The sequence below is a fragment of the Bos javanicus genome, chromosome 24 (genome assembly GCF_032452875.1).
Source record: "Bos javanicus breed banteng chromosome 24, ARS-OSU_banteng_1.0, whole genome shotgun sequence".
In the NCBI taxonomy this organism is placed as follows: domain Eukaryota; kingdom Metazoa; phylum Chordata; class Mammalia; order Artiodactyla; family Bovidae; genus Bos; species Bos javanicus.
In genome coordinates, this window is record NC_083891.1 from 35,272,509 (window position 1) to 35,295,438 (window position 22,930).

Below are 22,930 nucleotides of genomic sequence, written 5' to 3' on the forward strand. Positions count from 1 at the left end.
GCATAGAAGTTAAATAAGCAGGGTGACAATGTACAGCCTTGACGTATTCCTTTTCCTGTTTAGAACCAGTCTGTTGTTCCATGTCCAGTTCTAACTGTTGCCTTCTGACCTGCATACAGATTTCTCAAGAGGCAGGTCAGGTGGTCTGGTATTCCCATCTCTTGAAGAATTTTCCAGAGTTTGTTGTGGTCCACGCAGTCAAAGCCTTTGGTATAGTCAATAAAGCAGAAATAGATGTTTTTCTGGAACTCTCTTGCTTTCTCCATGATCCAATGGATGTTGGCAACTTGATCTCTGGTTCCTCTGCCTTTTCTAATCCAGCTTGAGCATCTGGAAGTTTACGGTTCACATACTGTTGAGGCCTGGCTTGGAGAATTTTGAGCATTACTTTAATAGCGTGTGAGATGAGTGCAATTGTGCGGTAGTTTTAGCATTTTTTGGCATTGCCTTTCTTTGGGATTGGAATGAAAACTGACCTTTCCCAGTCCTGTGGCCACTGCTGAGTCTTCCAAATTTGCTGGCATATTGAGTGCAGCACTTTCACAGCATCATCTTCAGGATTTGAAATAGCTCAACTGGAATTCCATCACCTCCACTAGCTTTGTTCGTAGTGATGCTTCCTAAGGCCCACTTGACTTCACATTCCAGAATGTCTGGCTCTAGGTGAGTGATCACACCATCGTGATTATCTGGGTCGTGAAGATCTCTTTTTTATAGTTCTGTGTATTCTTCACCTCTTCTTAATATCTTCTGCTTCTGTCAGGTCCATACCTTTTCTGTCCTTCATTGTGCCCGTCACAAGGACATCACTCTGTCCTTACCAGAATTGATTCCTGCCTTACCCACATGTCTCTATTAATACTATCAACCAAGCGCCTACAGAATTCCTGATCTATTAAAAATGGCAGCTTGCACAACATTGTGGCAATGGGCACATGACCACGAGATCCACTAGCCTCCCCAGATATCCGATCACTCGGAAGTAGCTAGTCTAATGGGATGGTGGAAGGACTGCTGAAGGCTCAGCGAGGGTTCTAGCCTTGGGCCAATAACCTGTAAGGTTACAGCGCTGTCCTCCAGGGTGAAGTTATATGCACTAAGTCAGTGGCTGTAGCGCTACGTTTCCGAAAACTGGAATTCACAGGGACGAGAACCAAAAAGTAGAAATTGGTATGGATCCTCTCAGGATCACTGCTTATCAAGCTTACAACTGTAGACTCCACCACTTTAAAGGTTCTGGTTTCCACAAGGGGAACACCAGGCAGCAATTCATCTTGACTTTATGAGGTCATTGGAGGCTCCTCATGTCAGTGGAAGAACTGGCAAAGAAAAGAATTATTCCCTTGGTGGACAAAATTGACCCTGATTACCACGAGGAGTAGGGTTGCTCTTACACAGTGGAAGTGTGGAGGAGTTGACTGGAACCCAGAGGGCTTGCATGGGCGTCTCTTGGTCCTTTCTTGCCAGGGATAACAGTAAGTGGGCAGCTTCAACAGCTATGGCTTGATGAGGCCAAAGCAGCTAAGGACTCAGGGCTGAGGTTCTGGTCAGTCCATCAGGCTGGTAGCCTCCAGTGGCCAAGGGTGAGTGACATCTAGAATGGGTAATGGGGGAGGTAGATGAGGCCTTTATCTTGGGATCTGCCTTCCAGGAAACTCAAGAAAGATTCCCAGGGCTTCCCTGGTCGCTCGGTGGTAAAGAAACTGCCTGCCAATTCAGGAGACGCAGGTTCAATCTTCAGTCCAGGAAGATCCCAACTAAGTGTGTGTGCCACAACCATTGAACCTGTGCTCCAGAGACTGGGACCCACAACTTCTGAGCCCATGTGCTGCATCTCCTGAAGCCTGTGAGCCCTAGAGCCTGTGCTCTGCAACAGTGAGAAGCCCGCACCCTGCAACTACAGAGTAGCCCCCTGCTCACCATGCTAGAGAAAAGTGACAGTGACAAAGACCGAGCACAGCCAAAAATAAGTAAGTAAAATTATATTTACAAATGACTTATAGGAAAATATATAGAGGATCTGGAGTGTTTCAAAAGAAAAAAGATTCCCAGCACCTGGTACAGGATCTAGAATGTAAGTTGGCCACAGAGGTTGACCATATGAATCTTTGATGATTGTCTGAATGAATAACTGTTCCTGAGCTCTGCAGTAAAGGAACTCAAGTTAATTCACATTTGAGAGTGCTGGGGTCTCTCAGGGAAGGTCTGTACATTAACACGTGGCACTGCCAGCCTCTGTGCAGCGTGGTTCACCCACTGTTCCTCCCCCAGAATCAGGGTCTTGTGGTGAAGGCTCACACACAGCTTTGGAAGTGCACCAAACCCCCTCTGCGCTCGCCTCCCCAAGCCAGTGTGTCACCAGCAGGAACTCATTATTCACTCAGAGTCAGAGTGACAAGAGAGAAACACAATCCTTCAGGCTTAACCATTTTCTTTCCCCCCAAATAAAAAAGCCAAGTCACACATGGCTGCAATTTGGATGCTATGTCACTTTCGCACTTTATTGCTCCACATGTAAGCCAGTTGAGTGTTTTTGAAAGGGACCAAATAAATTTAGTTTTTATATGATCCCGTGTACCTTATCCTAAAAAATGACCCAAATAAACAGCAAGCGTGATATAATTAAACATTGACAGTGGTCTCAGGCTCAGCTCCATGAAAAATTACTTTCCCTTCACCCCTTCCTTTCTCTCTCCTGGGATCTGGTGGTGGGACATAAATTTTCCAGCAAATGGGCTGTCTTCTTAAGACATAATCTTAGGCCTGGAAGGACTTGGAGATGTTTTTGCCTAGTGCGTGCGTACTACGTGGCTTCAGTTGTGTCTGACTCTTTGCGACCCTGTAGATTATAGCCCACCAGGCTCTTCTGTCAGTGGGATTCTCCAAGCTAGAATACTGGAGTGGTTTGCCATGCCCTCCTCTGGAGGGTCTTCCTGACCCAGGGATCAAACCCACGTCTCTTAGGTTTTCTGCATTGGCAGGCAGGTTATTTACCACTAGTGCCATCCTGGGAAGTCCAATGCCCAAAGCAGAGGCTTTGCAGCTAGTGTCAGAAATCTTATTCGTCTTTCACTCTACTCCCAGCTTATTTCTCTTAGTTTTGACATTTTGACAACCTAGCTCACTGATTCTCAACTCTTATATCTCTCTCCCATTCTCGTTTGCTAGAATTTTGGTGGCATGTTTGAAGAGACCGTAATACTCAGAAGGACAGTAAACAAGTAAGCAATAAATGACCTTAAAGTCACAGCTAGGGTTTAGCACTTTCTCCAGGTGTTGTGAAAGCATCCACAGTTACTGCCTCACTCACCTGGCAGCTTTTCACGCCCTGTTTTTGTTGTCGAAGACCTCTTCATTGTCCTGGCCTTTTGTCCACATGATTAAACTAGCATAAAATTTGCTTTTGGCACTAACCTGATAAAAATATGCGCTTTATCCCCTTATCCCCAGGTTCCTTCCCATAACTAAGAGTCCCCCAAATAAATAAATAAATAAAGTTATATTTAAAGTGAGTTACAGAAAAATATAGAGAGAATCCCGTGAATATTAAAAAAAAAAAAAAGATACCTAGTACAAGATCTAGAACATAGTAAAGAAGCCATAGAGATTGACCATGTGAATCTTTGGTGAATGAATGAATGAATAACTGCCTGTGCAGTAAAGGTGCTCAATTTAATTCACATTTGAGAAGTGCTGAGGACTCTCATGGAACATCTGTGGGTTAACATGTAGCACGTGGCCTTTGGAGATCACATTCCTTTGGGTAAAGTCTCACCTTCCAGCCTTTCTACCAAGGCTTGTCTCCCTCCCTGTCCCTTCCTCTGTCTCTTACAGTAGTGGCTTTGGGTTTTTATTCTTGAGATTTGGTTATTCTGGTGCCAACCCTGAAGGGAGAGACTGGATCTTGTCTGAAGGCTGAGATCTGTGTCATGTGAATAACCGGAGACAGGTGTCCCCAGCGTGGACCCACAGACGTATACACAAGAGAGGGGCACTTCGGGGGCTGGATGCCCAAAAGGTTCTCGACAGAGGGCTTTCAAGGTGATGTCAGGTGGGACCCTGGAGCGAGGAAAGCAGTCCAGGTGAGACTTCCCTGGCTGGCAGGCTCTGCTTGTCTAGCATCTGGATGCTCTCTGTGACTGATTATCTTTTGTTGTGCTCTAGCCTTGACTATAAGCTTTCTTCAGAGCTTCTAACCTAGAGACTAAAAGGGAGGTGGGTGCTTGGGTGTGGGTGTTGACAGAGCAGTGTCCCCCTCCTGCTGTGATGACAGCAGGGACCTGGGAGACCCCAGGAGAATGTGACCCTTAGGGACACGTCAGGCTGTGTGGTCTGGGACATTATCCTTCAAGTGCTTGGGAATTGGCTTATTTTCTTAAGGGAGGTGATATTTTCTTATATAATCTGTAACACTAAGTAGAAGATTATTTCTCAAAAATAGCAGTGGGGCTAGACCACTGTGTACCAAGTGGCTTCAGTCACGTCCAACTCTTGGTGACCCTATGGATTGTACCCCGCCAGGCTCCTCTGTCCATGGGATTCTCCAGGCAAGAATACTGGAGTGGGTTGTCATTTCCTCCTCCAGGGGGATCTTTCTGACCCAGGGATCGAACCCATGTCTCCTATGTCTCCTGCATTGGCAGGCGGGTTCTTTATCACTAGCACCATGCCTTGTCTGGGAAGCCTAGACCAGGCTAGACCAGAAAGGACGGGAATCTGGAGTTCACACAAATGTTCAGAGAGAAGATCAGCCTTGCCTGCCATTCAGAGGTGCCCAGCGCCTTCCCGTGAGGGTCTCTGGTTGCAGGAACTGCCTGCCCCGGCAGATCTGCTCCTGGGGAGGTTCATCCCCACCTGGTGTTGGGTAACTTGCTGGGTCCTGGTCTCATGAGGTGTGGTCATTTCAGGGTGTGTGTCATTGAGCTAAATCACAGGGAGGAAAACTGTCCCCAGAGCAGGAGGGAAGCAGCAACCCCCGATGCCAGGGCCAGTGGGCCCAGCTGCCAGTCCTCACTGCAGACTGGAAGCACACAGTGCAGGCGATGGAAAACGAAAACAGGAAAAGGCGATTCTGGGCTCTGGGATTTCCAAATGCTGGAGCCGCAGAGTGGAAAAGTGAGCACAGGCGATCCTGGGCAGATGATTTGCTCATCCCCTCAGAAGCGTGTGTGGCATGGAGCTGGCTGCTCCTAAGGTGTCATCGGGGGCGGGCGGGGGAGGGTGGAGGACTTCAGTGGACTTTAAGGCAGTGCTTTTTCCCCTGAAAGAACTCTTTCAAATGGTCTCTGGGATTAAAAAGAAAGAAAAAATGGTAACAGCTTTCTCTTAGCTGATCTTCCATCTTCCTTTTTCTCTTCCATTCTATGCATCAATGTATCTATCTATGCATCTATGTTCCTCCCTCCCTTTTCCCTTATTTCTTTCCATCTATCTAGCCATCATGTAACTTTTTTAGTCCCTTTTTTCATCTGAGGAATGCCAAGGTTTGTTTGAAGGTACTGGTCATTAATCCTCATGCCTGTTGATCCAAGCCCCTTGGTATAGTTCACCAAGTGTACCAAGGTGGTAGGTGTGGGGTTGAAATATGTGACATTCTGATTATCTCTTTGCAGACTGTTGATTCGGTGGCATCTTGTGGGCCTGAAATCCTGACTATTTTATGAAATGGACCCCAAACTATACCTTTCAAGTAAAAACAGCTTGTTTTCAAATAGTATTGTCTGAATGGAGGCATGTGCTTAATCGCTCAGTTGTGTCCGACTCTTTGTAACCCCATGGATTGTAGCCCTCCAGGCTCCTCTCTCCGTGGGAATTCTCCAGGCAAGAATACTGGAGTGGGTTGCCAGGCCCTCCTCCAGGGGATCTTCCCAACCCAGGGATCAAATGCAGATCTCCCACATTGCAGGCAGATTCTTTACCAGCTGAGCCACCAGGGAAGCCCAAGAATATGGGAGTGGGTAGCCTATCCCTTCACCAGGGGATCTTCCTGACCCAGGAATCCAACTGGGGTCTCCTGCATTGCAGGTGGATTCTTTACCAGCTGAGCTACCAGGGAAGCCCCAATGGAGGCATAGCAAATAGTTACTTAGAAACAAATTATTATTCCCATCAAAAGCAGGGCAGTGTGTGTCTGCAGCCCACATGACCGCTGTATATGCTGAGTAAGCACGAGAAAAACCATTCATTTTACTATCTATGAACATCATGGTGGATATATTGGGGGGAGTGGTGGCAGGATTATAGATTTATAAGAACACGTTAGCAAGTCCACTGGAGACTCTTGCTTGCTTTCTGTCTGTGTGAGCAGGATTTCCCACAGCATCAGGCTTCTGTGTGTGCCTTTTCCTCCCAAGTCCGATGCTGGTTCTGTCCATGAACAGAGGGCCTGGTGGGAAAGAAAGAGACAAGGGGAGAGAGCTGTTGGCCACTTGTGTGAGTATGTCTTATAACAAGGAGGTAGACAGCAGGAGTCAAACCTGGGTCTCTTTGGCTCCAGAGCCTCTCTTCATTTGACACTAATGTATATCAGAGAACTCTGTGAGAGGTCTAGTTACTCTAGCATCTAGGGTGGTTTCTCCAATCTGGACCTCTTTGGACATCCATGGTATGGGTGCCAAGTGGACTTTTGCTTCTTTGCTCAGATAACAAAGCGATTGATCTAGTACTTTTGTCTATTTGGCTGTGCCAGGTCTTAACTGAGGTACATGGGACTTTAGTTGCATCATGTGAACTCTTAATTGCAGCCTGTGGGATCTAGTTCCCCGACAAGGGATTGAACCCAGGCCCCCTGCATTGGGAGTGTGGAGTCTTAGCCACTGGACCACCAGGGAAGTCCCTGGTGTAGAACTTTCATGTAAAGAGCTCAAATCAGGATTCATCCATTATCTCCCTGCTTCTGTGAGAGAGACTTGGTGATTTGAATGATTTCTTGTGGCAAAGAACAGAATACAACATAGAAAGCCCAGACTCTCAGGAAGGTTACTATGGGAGCTAGGTGGTTGTGGGTTCAAATCCCAGTTCTTAGGAAACTATTTAGCCTGTCTGATTTTCAGTTAGTTTCCTTGCACAGTGGTTGGAGACAGTACATGCCAAGTTCCTAGGAGTCATGAGGTGTTATTACAGCTACTCTGCAGTTGTGCTGGTTTGTGTCAGGGCTGGCCTAGCTCCTCTGCTCTCAGGCACAGGAACTGGTTTTAACAATCTTATAATTCCTTGCAGCTTGCAGGCATGATTTAGTGGGTCATGGCAATAAGCGATGATTAAAGAATACAGCAAACTCTGGCACCAGTGCTTGGAAGACTGGCCAAAGGACAATTCTCCATCCCTGGCCAAGAGGACTAAAGCAAGCCCCTTTGGTTAAGCCTGTTTAATGACCTTCTGGATGAGCTGTTGGCGGGAGCTTCCTCACTGGCAGCTAACTCCTGCCCAAGTTGCACGGGTGATTCCTGTTTTACAAACTCAGGTCTCGTAAGTCCTTGGAGGAAGGCTGGAGCCTGGGCCATCACCCTGGCTGTGGCAGGCAGGGCTGAACTGAGATAGTTCATTCATAAAGTCATTCATTGAAAAATGTGAAAACCAGGAGCTCTGCATCTGGAGAATTTAAGTTGGTTTAAGGCTTAAATCTTAAGCCTGCTTTTCTTTGGACTCTTGGCTACCTGTGTAACCTGGGCATGCTATGTATTATTTATTTGACAAGGGTATCCAGAAAGAGAAGAAGAAGGATGAACGGGTGGAGCAAAATCTCTACAACATCTGCTTTGTGATTTATAAAATAAATGTGATGCTGTGCCACTAAAGGATGTTTTCCAGGAAAATGAAGTTATTGTATAGAAAAATTCCCTCTTAAAGAGATGGCCAAAGTTAATCTATACTTCTAAAACTGTTGAGCATAAGAGAAAAGAGATACTTCCTTACACTGTTACTCAGAAAAGGTTTCGAAAGCTTTTCCCTGACTCGGGGCCATATGTTAGTATGTAGAATGAATCTCTTTTGCCAGTTGATTCTCTTCACTCAGTCTTCCATTCCTAATAGATATATTACACATTTGTCCAATATAGTAGATGTATAGTAACCGACTATCATCAACATGAATGCCTTCATTTCTCCTGATTGGCTTCTCCCGTTCTTCAGTTCTCTTAAGATTTTGTGGCTGATTGGCTCCATTCACCCTTCTCTTCTTAATTCAGTGATGTTTGGGCCTCTCAGCCGATCTGTAGATGGTCTAACACCATGAAAGGGTTTTTCTTTTATAGTACCTGGAGCCCTTGTGCGTAGTACTTGACATGAAGGGAAGTCTCAGCTTCAGGATGCATTTGCTGGGAAAGGATTCAGGCTAGAAGTGATGCTTGAGCTGAATCTTAAAGAAGTAGAGAATGGAAATCCAGGTAAGAGTTTGGATTTCTAAGAAGGAGTGCAGTAAAACGTAAGTAAGGAGCACAGAGGAACTTTGCAGGTGGCTTGTAAGGCTGTTCCAGCTCAAGGCAAGGGAGCATGAGGGTACAGCAGAGAGGAGGCTGGAGGGACAGCTGAGGACCTGGTCCTGAGGGCCCCTCATGTATGTCCTGCAGGCAACTCAGAAGATTTTAAGCTGGGGATAAGGGTTAGGATGGACTTAGATTTAGGGCACATAAGAACGATGAGCCTGATTAGATTTGCATGACTGGGATGTGGGCAATGAGCAAGTCTTCAAATTTGCCTCAGTGTCCTCATTCCTAAAGTAGAGAGAAAGGTTTTGCACCCAGATTAGAAGAGATAATGTATGTGAATGTGCTAAATATATTTAATTTTTGTTATATTATTAGACTTATTATTGAGCCATGAATGAGTTAACATACTTTTTCAAGAAGCGATCAATTGGTTTTGAGGCAAAATACACTTGCTTTAGTATTGTTACCTGATTTATGGCGGGATGTATGACTGACATAGCTTTCTACTTCCTTCAGCATCTGTTTTTTTTAAAAAGAGAGCAGGTTGTAGTATTTGTTGTCTGCTTTAAACTCTTAAGTGCTAAACTAGGATGGATATGGGAAGAGTTGATAAAGGTGAACACTGATTGTGGAAGAGGAAAAGAAAGGGTTTTGTTCTTTCTGGTTGTGCATTCTTCAAGAGCCATTTAAAAAGAAAAACAGGGACTTCTTTGGAGTTCCAGTGGTTAAGACTGAGCTGCCATTGCAAGGGGCAGGGGTTCGATCTGTAGTTGGGGAAGTAAGAGCCCACATGCTGAGGGATGGGGACAAAAATAAAAAGTTTCCATCTCCTCATGCTGCTGCTGCTAAGTCACTTCAGTCGTGTCCGACTCTGTGCGACCCCATAGACGGCAGCCCACCAGGCTCCCCCGTCCCTGGGACTCCTCAGGCAAGGACACTGGAGTGGGTTGCCATTTCCTTCTCCAATGCATGAAAGTGAAAAGTGAAATTGAAGTCGCTCAGTCGTCTCCGACTCTTAGCGACCCCCTGGACTGCAGCCTACTAGGCTCCTCCGTCCATGGGATTTTCCAGGCAAGAGTACTGGAGTGGGGTGCCATTGCCTTCTCCACCATCTTCTTATAGCAACTCATAACCTGAAAACTTCACGACATTTTACCAAAACTCTCCTCCCAGAAGAGCATCAGTGGTGAGTAGGTGAATAGAAACTTGGTATATAAATAGCTAAGTATCTAGAGCCGTACATGAGGCATCTGGTAATGTGTGATTTTCATCTGATTTTACTCTGTTATTAAGAAGGACCTTGCTTCTGAAAGAAGGAACACTTTTAAAAATTTTGAACATTTAAAAAAATGTTACTTATCTATGTAACACCATGGGTGGCATGTGGGATCTTAGTTCCCTGACCAGGGATTGAACCCTTCCCCCTCTGCACTGAAAGTGCAGAGTCTTAACCACTGGACCACCAAGGAAGCCCCCTAGAACATTTTCAAAGCTCAAGTCTGAATCCTGCCTCACTCCTTGGTGATGATATGACCCAGGAAATGATGTCACCTCCCTGAGTGCCTCCCTCTATAAAATGGGGAGAGTAAGTAGGAAGCCCCACTTCTTAGGGCTGTTGGGAGGATGACATGAGAGCATCTGATTGAAACCTGAGAGAATGATAAACCCTGGGTAAGGTATAAGGGCCAGGAGAGGAACGCCTTCACCTGTGGGAATTAGCAACATTCTCTTCTGATGATGGCATCAGATGTTTAAGTTCAAGTTGCATCTGAACATTATCTTAACTGACACCTAAGAAACCAGAAGAGGATGAAAAAGAAGACAGAGTTTAGTCTGTAAAAGGTCTTGAGCCTGAAGAGGTACCAGGGTCCAGGGCCCAGATGATGGCAGGTCCTGCCAGTCTGACCAGACCCCACGGACAGGATAGTAGGGCATCCAGGTGCTGAGGAGATGGCCACTCCTGGGCTGCAGAGACAGCATAAACAGTGACCAGGGCGAGACAACACAGTCCACACGGCTGCAGGCGTGAAAGTCAAACTCTGTCTTTATTCTTTTACCATTGTATGTGGGGTAGGTAGCAGCATGGCTGGGGAGGTCCTGGGAAGGGAATCTGGTGGGTGGAAATCTTACCTTTGAGCATCAGTTACATTTAAGCCTGATTTCAGCACATTGCATGTTAGACTTCTCCACGGCAAGTTAAAGAGTAGAAGGCAGATGGGCTCCGACAAAAGGTTCAACACAGTGGCCAAGGTTGTGTTCTTGCATTTCATCATGCATGTGCATTGGAATTCTGTGTTTTTGGAATCTGACTTCAGAAAACATAAGATTTCCAGGTAGCATAGAGCTGTCCCCATCTTAGCATCTCTGCCTCTGGCCGATGTGATGTCATACCTTCCTGACATTTAATATCTGCCCTGGTATGGGCCTAAAACCAAGTGTATTCATGTCTCAGCCACAAAACAGGACCTTCTATAAATAGCCAGATACAGGTGCTCTGTCCACCCTTCCCAACAGATGCCTCTCCACCACCCCCGACTCCGCCAAAATGAAGCAAAAGCACATCCTGAGTTGACCATTCCTCTGAGCCTGGCAGACACGCAGCAAGGGTGTTGGCTGGTGATGGGCTGGAGGCATAGCCCACTTGACTGAGCCACGTACATGTTCAGGCTTGACCTCCACTGGCAAAATCTGCAGGGCCATTTCTAGACATTTCAAGTGATTGACTTCTCTGAGGAAATGATACATTAAAATATACATACACACATATATTTAATTTTTTTTTTAAACCACAACTGAAAAAATTTCTTTGCCACTGTGTAGAATTAAATCTGACAAGAAACCCTATGAGTTTTTATTAGTACCATTATTGTTTTCTTTGGCTTCATGTACTATATCAGTAAAATGACAAAAATAAAAAGAAAAAAATTGTAAAAAGGCAAATATTTTGTACAAAAATACAAAGTTTTAAAAGCTCTTTAAGTATATTTCATATTGTTACTAAGAGTTGGCCTATATATCTGTATGTCTGCATATTTTTCCTACATTTGGGATTTTATCAATAGAAATGTAAGGTACTGTTTACACGGTGTATGTTTTCAGTTCTTCCTAAAGCTCAACAACCAATGATAATCTTTTTCCTGATTGGAGCATTCCATACTCTGGAAGATATGATTTGCATAACTGTATGGTTATTGGCTGAGAAGAATCTATGTGATTCAGTCCATTTGCTTACTGACAATCCATATATCACACTAGGGGAACACTTTTGTTCCAAACTTTGTCCTTGAGCAAGGCAGATGGTAGAGAACATGGGCTTTCAATGTTTTCAGTAATTGGTCTTCAGTGCTTTCCCCTTCAATTTAATGAGAAGGTGATGCAATCAGAAAGAAGTATCTTTGCCTTCGAGAACTGTCGACAGTTTGTTCCTATTATGATATCACGGTCCATTATAATGTAATTGCTAATTCTAAAAGAGAGGAAAAAGAATGGGTGTTAGTTCCTCTTAAAGAACAATGTTAACGGACAATTCAGAAAAAGGAGTGTGTGTTTTTAAAGAAAACATTCCAAATACATCATTCAGTAATTATTTTTTCAAATAAATGCCTCGAAGTTCTTATTCAGATTCAATAAAAGGTAAAATTCACTTCAAAGGAGCCTATTCTGGGGTGTCCTAGTCTCAACTCAAATCCCAAATGTAGTAGTGCTGTTGTGCTCAGTCGTGTCTGACTCTTTGCAGCCCTATGGGCTGTAGCCCACCAGACTCCTCTGTCCAAGGGATTCTCCAGGCAAGAATACTGGAGTGGGTTGCCATTTCCTTCTCCGGGGGATCTTCCTGACCCAGGGATCAAACCAGTGTCTCCTGTTTCTCCTGCATTGCAGGCAGATTCTTTACCCACTGAGCCATCGGGGAAGCCCCTTGATGTAGTTACACTTGTTTTTCCTTTGTTTTCAGATCCAAAAAATCATTACCAAGATAACTGTCAAGGTGATTATTGCCTATGCTTTCTTCTGGAAATTTAATGGTTTCAAATCTAACATTTGAGTCATTCATCCATTTTGAGCTTATTTTGTGTAAGGTTAAGAGAGTGGTCTGGTTTCACTCTTTGGCATGTGGCTGTCCAGTTTTCACAGCAGCATTTATCAAGGAGACTGTCCTTTCCCTATTGTATATTCTTGGCTCCTTTGTCATAGATTAACTGACCATATGTGCATGGGTTTATTTCTGGGCTCTCTATTCTCTTTCACTGATAGAGATATGTGTTATTTTTATGTCACTACCACACTGTTCTGATTACTGTAGCTCTGCAATATATTTTGAAATCAGGGAGTGTGTCCAGCTTTGTTCTTCTTTCTCAAGATTACTTTGGCTATTTAGGGTCTTTTGTGGTTCCATACAAATTTTAGGATTGTTTTCTCTATTTCTGTGGAAAATGACACTGGAGTTCTTATAAAGATTCCACTGAATTTGTAGATTTCTTTGGGTAGAATGGACATTTTAACAATACTCTTCCAATCTGTGAGCACAGAATATGTTTCCATTTATTTGGGCCTTCTTCAATACCTTTCATCAATGTCTTATAGTTTCCAGTGTATAGGTCTTTCACCTCCTTGGTTAAATTTATTCCTAGGTATTTTATCTTTTTGATGCAATTGCAAGTGGTATTGTTTTCCCAATTTCTCTGATAGTTTGTTATATAAAAAGATATATGACATTGGTGCCATATGATAAAGAACACTGACTGACAATATTATAAGGTAATGACCTAGGCCCACCCATTAGTCTAAAATTTACTGAGTACTTCCTCTACATTAGGCACATGTATTAACTTACTAAGTCCTCACAAAAACCCCATTAAGAGGATTACTATTATTATTTCCCTGAGGTTAATAGCTTGCCAAGATACTAAGTGGCAGAATCAGGACTGGAATCCAGTTGCAGAACCTACTTTCAGAGCCCTTATACTCCTCACCTCTTGCCCTTTAATAAGATATAAGCTCTGCTGTGCTCTCTTAAATCCCTTCCACTGCTTACCTCTCTCCCTGTCTTTCTCGCAGATGAAGTGATTCATGTCTTCACATGGGAAATCGTTCCACTGCCCAAAATTAATCAGTCCAGCGCAATCTTCTCCAGGCCCGTGGCCATGACCCCAGTTATCTGGCTGTCCAGCTTTCCAATTTCTTTTAAGAAAACAGAAATCAAGTGTTATTTGCAAAGTCACGCAGACGTTTGCTTGACCCAAGAGCAGCAGAGAAATGTAAAAAACAAAACCAAGGCCTGTCATGCATCCCAGAATGAAAACGCGCTGTTTAAAAAGCTGCACACACTGATTCTGAATAAGGAGCAGCTGTTTCACAGAGGAGCGTGTGACGCAGCCTCTCCCTGCAGGCTTGTTATCTTGGCCACAGTAGAGGCAGCTCACGGAGCTGCCTCGTCACATTGCTGAGGAAGTAAATCTGTCTTCAACACAGCTCAATGAATGACAGCTTTCTAATGTGTACTGGAATGCTGACTTCTGGGCTTGAGTGTGAATATATACATTCTGAGGATGATACACCCACACACTTATGAGAACCCAGAGGGAATCTTTGTACATTCTGATATCTTGTCTCTAACAAGTCAGAGTCAGGCAGAGAGACACCCTTCCCCCCCTTTTAAACTTTAAACCTTTTATTTTGTATTGGGGTATAGCCGATTAATAACATTGTGGTGGTTTCAAGTGAACAGTGAAGGGACTTGGCCATACATATTCTTGTATCTACAGACTCAGAAAATGAACTTTATGGCCACTGGGGGGAAAGGGAAGTTAGGGACTTTGGGAAGGTCATATACACACTACTATATTTAAAATGGAGAGAACGTTGATATACACTTAGAAGACCCTATGAACACTTGGTTATGGTTTTCTGGCTAAGCTGTAGATAGCTAATTGCTTCAGAAAGAAATAGTAATTTAATCTTACTGAAAATGACTCATACATTTCACTGCCTTTTTTGGGAGAGAGATTCTTCAAAACAAGTTGTCTTTAAGATGAGCTCAACTTGGGGCTTGTTAATTTGTCTGCTGCTGCTCCCAGCAGCCCCTCTTCAGGGTTCGCTGTTCCTGCCTCTCTTTCTAAGTGATCAATTAGATGTGCTTCCAAGAGTCAAAACTTGAAAGGCTACATTTTCTTTAAGAGCCAGGTCCTTGAACAGAAGCCTGTGGTCACCTCCTGAGAGGACAAGTTTGCCTCGTGCGGAGGGTCCGAAAAGAACATCTGCAGCAGGAGGTGCTTCCCGTAAACGATGACTCATTTCCCAAGCAGCAGCATCTGACTCCGTAATCACTCACTCTGGTCCATGCTTCATGTTTCTATCAGAGTGGCAGTGGCTTTGGCCACTAGAGAGAAATCTTCCACTGTACAGACTCTGAAGGCCAAAGAAAGTTCTACAGTAAAGAAACACGTCTCACTACTAAGATTTTCCTATTCTGAAGCCAGGTTCTTACCAGGGTCACCCAGGGATAAAGACCAAATTGCCTCCATCTTTTGACGACAAGACCAGCAAAAATCAGGGCAGTGGGAAAAGGGGAGTCGAAATTTACAGTCAAAGGATGGGAAAATGAGGTAGAATTGACTCCCCTGCACCAACTGTATATTTAGGGATTTTTTTTTTTTTTAAGAAAATGAAAAGTGAGGGACTTCTTTGGTGATCCAGTGGCTAAGAATCTGCCTTGCAATGCAGAGGATGTGGGTTCGATCCCTAGTCAGGGATCAAAGATCCCACATGCTGCAGAGCAACTAAGTCTGCGTGCCACAACTACTGAGCCCACATGCCACAGCTAGAGACTCCGTGCACCACAACCAGCGAGTGTGTGTGTGTACCACACCAAAAGATCCCACAAGACGCAACTAAGACCAGGCACAGCCAAATAAATGACTAAATAAATATCTTTTTTTAATGATCTCAGAGATGAAGAGATATTTTAGAGGAAACCATCAAGCAATGAGAGTATAAATGGGATGATACTTAGGTGGAAACAGTCATTTGCTTATTCATTCCACAGAGTGCCTACTGCACGCAAAGGCTAAAGCTAGCTGATGGCAACACGAGCGCTGTAGAGAACAGACTGCCAGTCCTTGTAGAACTTACATCCTAGGCAAGAAACAAAGCAGTTACAAATCTCAGACTGTGATGCCAAGAAAAGGAGAAGTTGGAAGGAAACTTTGATGTAAGCTTTTTTGGGTGTGTTTCTCTCTTGCCTTGACAGACCTTCCTAGCAATGGCCACGGTGCCCAGGCGGTTTGGTGGTGTTGATGTACACTTGCTTCATTTCTGCGGTTATATGAGGGGGTTCCCTCCCAACGTTGCTTACCAAATTTGAGACTGTGATTCTGGACGCATTAATGATGGGACATTTGATATTTTTTATCTCACAGTTAATTGGAAAATTGCATAAATAGGAATTCTGATAGACGATCTGTTTAGTATTTTCCCCTTGCATTTCCTTGCCCTTTTCAGTAGGTAAAAGGGGCTTGCAGGGAGTTCTCTGGCAATTCAGTGGTTAAGGCTCTGTTTTCATTGCTATGAGCATGGGTTTGATCCCTGGTTGGGGAACTAAGATCCTACAACTGGCGTGGCATGGCCAAAAAAAAAGAGATGGATAGATGAGACGAAAGAGAACAAATTGATAATGGAAGATCATTTTAATCACCGTTCTCCATTTGTTTTTTCCAGGTCATGGAAATTCTTCAGTGTGGTGTTTGAAGTAATCCTTCAGGACTAAAGGTAGGACGTGGCTGTGAGTGGAGGAGTGACCCAGGTGAGACCAGCAGGGGTGGGAGATGGAGTAGCTTGAAGCCAGGCTGCAGGGGTAGTTTGTCTTGTACATGGTCTCCCAGCATCTCTTTGGAAAAGCTAAAATCACACAGAGTGATTTGTGGTCAATCCCTCCAGTCTGCATGCTTATAACAGCACAGAGCATGTCAGAGAAACAGAATGTATATGTTCTGGAGAAGAATTTCAGCTTAAATAGTGCCTAAACCTCACTCCACAGATAGATTCTGGAAAGAGAAATGGCTGAAGCCTGGGTGCCGAATTCTTGAATCCCATATTTTAACACATAAGTTGCAGAAGTGGTTGGATAGCAACATGCGTTATGTACTGGGACAGTGTATTCTGAGTACACCGGGGCCCATGGAAGCACCTAGACTCACTCTTCCAGGAGCTGGAATCATGAAGCATCTCAGCTGGTGGCTGTGAAGCACCCTCTCCCCACCCCCACCCTCCCTGTTCCGGGTTTATCCTCATGGAGGTAGAGCACAAACTTTCAAGCTTGGCAATCAGCCCCTCCCAACCACACAACTTAGTACTTTCTCATCAACCGCAAGATTGACGGAGGCTTCATGGCTGAGGAAATTCTTCTGGTAAGAGCCTGGCCTCAAAACAAGAAAATCTTAGGAGAGAGAAGCATTTCTTTGCTATTGAATTTTCTCCCACTATAGAGGTTCTTTCTAGTGGCCAAAGCCAGAGTCGCATGAAGCATGAAGAGTGAGTGATTATGGCATAAGATGAAGCCAAAGTTTCCCTTCCAGTGCTTTTTAATTTTTGGAGACTTGTTTGATGACCCAGCACTTGTCTGACGATCTTGGTGAATGTACCATATGTACCTGAAAAGAATGTGTATTTGTGGTTGTTGGGTGAAAGGTTCCATAAATATCAATGAAGTCAAGTTAGTTGATTGGTTGGTTGGTTTAGTCCCTAAGTCGTGTCCGACTCTTGCAACTCCATAGACTGTAGCCTGACAGGCTCCTTTGGTCCACAGGATTTCTCAGGCAAGAAATGGAGTGGGTTGCCATTTCCTTCACCAGGGGATCTTCCCGACCCAAGGATCAAACCCAGGTCCCCTGATTATAGGTAGTCTCTGGTATCGCAGGCAATTCTGTACCAACTGAGCCACCAGGGAAGTTAGTTGATAGTGTCTGCTACATTCCTCTTGGTTTTTCTGTCTACTTGTTTCTATTAATTACTGAGAAGAGAGCACTGAAAGTTCATTTGAAGCCCTTCTCTTCACCATATGCACATTTAGGGTCAAGGTGTCTGTCTTCTTGATTGTGACAGGGTCCTGCAAATCAGAATATTTTTACATGAGTGGAACAGTATCTCTCACTCATACTGTGCCCAAACTCTAGAAAAGATTTTCCAGGCTGGCACAGGGGCTGGGTCATGGTGGATACTCCAGGATGATTCACTGAACGTTATCATGAGACTGTGGGCCAGCGGATCACAGTGTCCAGCCAGGGGACTGGTACCAGCTGGTCAAGAATGAAGTTCTCACAGGTCTGTTGTGAAAAGAGAAAAATGAGGACAACTCTGTGTGTATGTATGGGTGATGGCCAACTGTCTTTTTTGATTTTGTTTTTGTTGTTTTGTGCTGAGATTTGTTGATAGGCGATTTTTGTCTTTTTGGCTGCACTCTGTGGCATGTGGGAGCTTAGCTCCCCAACCAGGGATTAAATCCATGCCCCCTGTACTGGAAGTCTTGACCACTGAACCGCTGGGGAAGTCCCAATAGGTGATTTTTAAAACCCATGTCCTTAGTTGGCAAATAAAATCTTGGCAATATGGGTCAGCTCTCCAGTCTTTCTCTTGGAAGTGCATTGGTGGGTGGACCCAAAGCACTGGGAAACGTGTTCCTAGGCACCATCCGGAGACATCACCGATTGCTTCTCTTGCCCCAGTATTCATAGTCAGCGAGTCAGATTGTATGTTTGCTGGAAATAAACCTTTGTTCAAGTCCACGTGCACCTTAAACTTTCAGCCTCCAATCCATGTCACTGTTGCTTTTTGTCTGAGTACTCCAGCACCATCTTCCTCAACCAGCTCAGTATAAAAATTCAAGTAGGGGCAAGAGACAGAGGAGAGAGCCTTTCATCCCTTTTCTATTTCCTCCTTAATAGTACCCCCAACAGCCTGAAACAATTTCAGAAGGGGAGAAAAGGGAAGAGCAAAGTAGGGAGACTGATTTCTTCTGTAACCCGGGTGAGGCATGGGGAGGGGCCAGGTCCAAACCACTGTGTATGGCAGGGGAAAGGGAAGCGATGGACTGGGTATGGAGGCCACAGAAGCAAAGAGGAGGAGGGTGCAGGTGAGTCTGAGTCCATGGGGAGGTACCTGTGTTGGGTACCTTGTGTTGGGAGATACCTGGGAAATCCCATGGACAGAGAAGCCTGGCGAGCTACAGTCTCTAGGGTCACAACTTAGCAACTGAACAACATGAAAATGATGATGGCAATGACAACAGGAGTTGTTGTTGTTCAGTCCCAGTTGTGTCCGACTCTTTGTGACCCCATGGTCTGCGGCACGCCAGGCCTCCCTGTCCTTCACTATCTCCCGAAGTTTGCCCAAATTCATGTCCATTGCACTGGTGATGACACCCAGCCATCTCATCCTCTGACGCCCTCTTCTTCTGCCCTCAATCTTTCCCAGTATCAGGGACTTTTCCAGTGAGTCGACTGTTTGCATTAGATGACCAAAATACTGGAGCTTCAGCATCAGTCCTTCCAACGAGAATTCAGGGCTTATTTCCTTTAGGATTGACTGGTTTGATTGCCTTGCTGTCCAAGGGACTTTCAGGAGTTTTCTCCAGCACCACAGTTCCAAGGCATCAATTCTTTGGTGTTCTGCCTTAGACAAGTAATAGGAGTAATAGTACAAATACTAGCAGATAGCATTTCTTGAGCACTTCCCGTGGGCTCACTGTCATTGGTGCTTGATATGTATCATCTCATATAATGTTTACAATACGGATGTCGGTGCTTCTGTAATCTTCACTTCTAGATGAGGGCATGGAGGTTCACATGGTTGGGTAACTAACACAGGGTCACGTAGCTGCTGAGTGCTGGTTGAAGGCCTGGAACCCAGACCTGGTGAACTCCAGGGCAGACACTCCCTTCCCTTGTTGCACTAGCTCTTTTTCTTGTTTGTGGTGTGTTTATTATTATATGGCAAGTTCAATTAGCCTTTGGCTATTGAGGCCTCATAATATGTCTGCCTAATTTATTCTTGCTTTTAAAATCTGATCCCAGGGATTTTTACATGTCTGTGTGTTCCTTTGGGTGGAAAACAAGAAGCAGAGTCTGGGCTCTGGCTGGGGTGCTGTGCAGTTGCTTCTGGGAACAGAGCTCCCCGAAGGTGTCTGGTGATGTGATTCTTTCCTATCCCAGGTACCAAAGCTGGGCTGTCATCCCAATCAGTACTTCCTGCTGGAGCCTGGGAGACAGGAGAAAATTCCACCCTGGGGGAGCTGGCAAGGGTGCTACTCTTCCTGCTCAATCCATTCCACGTGGGCCAACCCAGTTCGTGCTTAGAGGAGGGCTTCAGATTGAATTTCTTAGTGAGTCTAACCCAGACCTTTTTTTTTTTTTTTTATGACCGTGAGAAAAGTGGAGGAGACTAAAGTTATTTTTTTTTTAGCTCCCCTCTGACCCCTTTAAAAAAATGATCCATACTCTTGACTGTCAAAGTGACACATTTATCTTTCCCTTAGTATTCTCTGCCTCCTGTCCCAACTTCCACAGCTCTGATTTATTTATTTTTTAAAATGTATCTATTTCTTTGCATCAGGTTTTAACTGAGGCCTCCCCTCCCCACTTCTACTGCTCCAATTTTATTTATTTAAAAAAGTTATTTATCTGTTTATTTGACTGAATTGGGTTTTAACTGAGGTATGTGGAATCTTTTGTTTCCTTATTTGTACCAGATCTTTTTTTTTTATCTTTTAGTTGCAGCACATGTGAACTCTTAGTTGTAAGCATGTGGGATCTAGTTCCCTGACCAGGGATTGAACCCGGGTCCCCTGCATTTGGAGTACAGTGTGGTAGCCACTGGACCACCAGGGAAGTCCCTCCACCGCTCTGATTGTAGATGACAACTCTCACAACTGCTTTGAGTCTCCTGAAGCGTATCCTTGCTGTGATGGATACCCTCCCTGGGTGTCAGCCACGTTTCCAAGGGCCAGGATGTGGTGTGGCTTCCTCCCACCGAGGATGGGTGTGCAGGGAGCAGACTGGCTGGCTGCTGAGCCAGGAAAGAGATATCCATTTGTCCTGGGGGCAGTCTGAGGCTCACCTTTGGCACGAATCCCAAATCTTCAAATGTTCCACCTCAATGTTTGGTTGCTATTCTAAAAGAAATGGCCTGGGTGGTTGATTCCCTACTGGTCCAGTGGTTAAGACTCCACCTTGCAATGCAGGGACTATGAGTTCGATCCCTAGTTGGGGAACTAAGATTCCACAAGGCATGGAACAACTAAGCCCACTAGCTACTGAGCCCACATGATGCAGCTAAGACCTGATGCAGCCAAATAAATAAATACTTAAAAAAATCCTTTAAAAGAAATGGCCTTGCTCTGGTTTCCGTCTATATCCTCTAATCATGCTTTTCACATAGAGGATTTAAAAGCATAAAGAAACCCATCTACCCACACACACGGGCACACACACGTGCGCACACACACACACAGAAACTCTACTTGGCCCCTCCATCCCTCGAGTCCATCTTCCTGTCCTTGACCATGACTGCTCCAGCCCTGATGCCCGTGACATTGACCTGAAATACCCTCAACTTCTCCTCTCCGGGTTCCAAGGATGCTGCGGCTACTCCAGCTCAGGACACAGTCCTGAAATGGAGATGCCCACACGCCTGCTTGAGCCTCTGTAGGACATGTCTTCTCTGGTGGGTTTTTATAAATTCTGCCCTACTTGGTACAGTGTGTGTTGCACAGTTTCACATTTCCGCATCCACTAGAGGCAAAGCAAGAGGAGGATGAAGAGGTGAAACTGAAATGCGCGCAATTTCATCCTCTTCAGACCCTGGGGTAGGGTTAGGGCAGGAGTGGACACTGGGGTCCAGGTGAGGCTCATGGAAATTTCTGTACCCCTGGGAGCTTTGAGAAGGTTCTAAGAATTGCTTCTGTTCTCTGTTGCTGCCTTTATAGAACTAGATCACACTGGACTTACGGGGACTCTTCAAACCTGCGGGAGATGGTCGTCCCACAAGGGCCTTCGTTCGTGGTACACTTGATCTTTCTATGTGCAGGAGAGTCATCAACGCGTAGTTCATCCCCACACTCTGGCCAGAAGCCCAGTGAGGGCTGGGACACCAACAGTGTCATCCTGAAGGGAGCATCTTGCCCATTTGGAAACATATCTGGGGAGCTCGACCGAGCTGGGGAAGCTGGCCTTCCTTGGCTTTTGCAGCAGCACTTAAAGAGCACGCTTTGCCGTCTCTCTCCCTACCACCCTGGGTGGTTTTATGAGTCTGTATTTTTGTTTGTTTTTTTGTTTTTCTTGGTAGAAATGAAGAAAAATTCACTCCATGAGAAGAGGAAGAAAAACCCGACTTTTACCCCATATTGATTTTCCTCCATGGAAATAAACACGCAGCTGGTACCCAGAGGCTGAGTGTGAGGACTGTGTTGGACACAAGGTCGTTCAGGAAGAAACACAGACCAGCAAGAGCCTGACCAGCAACCTGGACATTTCTGAGACTCACTTGTACTCCAGAAGTGTCCCATCCAGCCACCTCCATTCATTCTCCTGCTCCAAGTCCGTGAGGCCAATCCAGTAGTTCTGTTTCGCCACCATCTGGTTTTTGATCCATTGCTGGAAAATAAAATCATAGATGGTGCGTTACTATTTCTTGAACAGATGTTTGGGGGACTTTCGATATTTAGAAATGAGGGCCACTTTCGAAGAGGATGCTTGTCATAACTTGTGCACTATTTTGCTCTCTTTTCATTGCGCTTGTTTTGCCCTGGGGTTTTTTGGGGGGATGGGGGGCGTGGGGAGGGCTTTGACATGTTTTCCTCTTATAAGTTTAAAAGCGATACTCCTAAACTATCCCGATCACTCATGAATCCCACCAGGCCCCACCCGCTCCCACAACCCCTCCCTCCGATGTTCTAATAGCAGGAACAGCCACGGCACTGTCAGGCTCTTCCTCCTGGCCGGGTCCCACGTCCTGTGTCACACATAACATGTCTTTGAGCCATTACAACCACCAACCTAATAAAGGGGACAAGTGATTGAGCTGGGGTCAGGCCCAGGCGCCTGACCCGTCTTATGGATGCTCATTTCCAGTCAGTTACTGCAGAAGCATCCGTTTTCAGGGTCCTGCCTGCCGGAGACATGCAGGGGAAAGAAAGGAGGCCCCTGTGACAGTGCGGCATTAAAGAGAAAGCACTGGCGTTGTTGCTAGATGGACCTCAGTTTCAGTCTCAGCTCTGCATTTACTTGTCTCATGTATTAATCATTCAAATTTTGTGGGGCCTCAGTTTTCCTGTCCGTAAGATTATATTACCCACAGGCTCCTGGGGTGTGGTGAGGTTTATAGGAGAAAATGCCTGGCACACATTAGGGACCAAATGAGTGGTTATGATGTGTGGGCTCTGCCCCAGGACCATATGTGCCCTTCCTGACCCTGTTGAAGCCACATGTCTGGACCCTGGCATTCGGCCCCACCCCTCC

General features: G+C 45.2%; 1 protein-coding gene and 1 long non-coding RNA gene across 3 annotated transcripts in view; one reads left to right on the top strand and one right to left on the bottom strand.

Annotated features, from left to right (window-relative positions):
- LOC133237603 (uncharacterized) overlaps positions 1 to 22,096 on the top strand; it is a 38,705-nt gene extending 16,609 nt beyond the window's left edge. Inside the window, exons 2-3 of one of the 2 annotated variants that reach the window (XR_009733266.1) lie at positions 16,140 to 16,190; positions 21,400 to 22,096. This is a non-coding gene — a long non-coding RNA (uncharacterized LOC133237603). The remainder of the gene's footprint in view (positions 1 to 16,139; positions 16,191 to 21,399) is intronic. The other variant, XR_009733265.1, reaches the window with a different exon arrangement.
- Positions 10,453 to 22,930, bottom strand: part of COLEC12 (collectin subfamily member 12) — a 182,716-nt gene continuing 170,238 nt past the window's right edge. The window contains exons 8-10 of the mRNA XM_061399806.1: positions 21,957 to 22,066; positions 13,459 to 13,604; positions 10,453 to 11,892 (exon numbers count right to left, since the gene is read on the bottom strand). Coding sequence (XP_061255790.1) covers positions 11,873 to 11,892; positions 13,459 to 13,604; positions 21,957 to 22,066 — 276 coding nt within the window. The 3' untranslated portion in view covers positions 10,453 to 11,872. The remainder of the gene's footprint in view (positions 11,893 to 13,458; positions 13,605 to 21,956; positions 22,067 to 22,930) is intronic.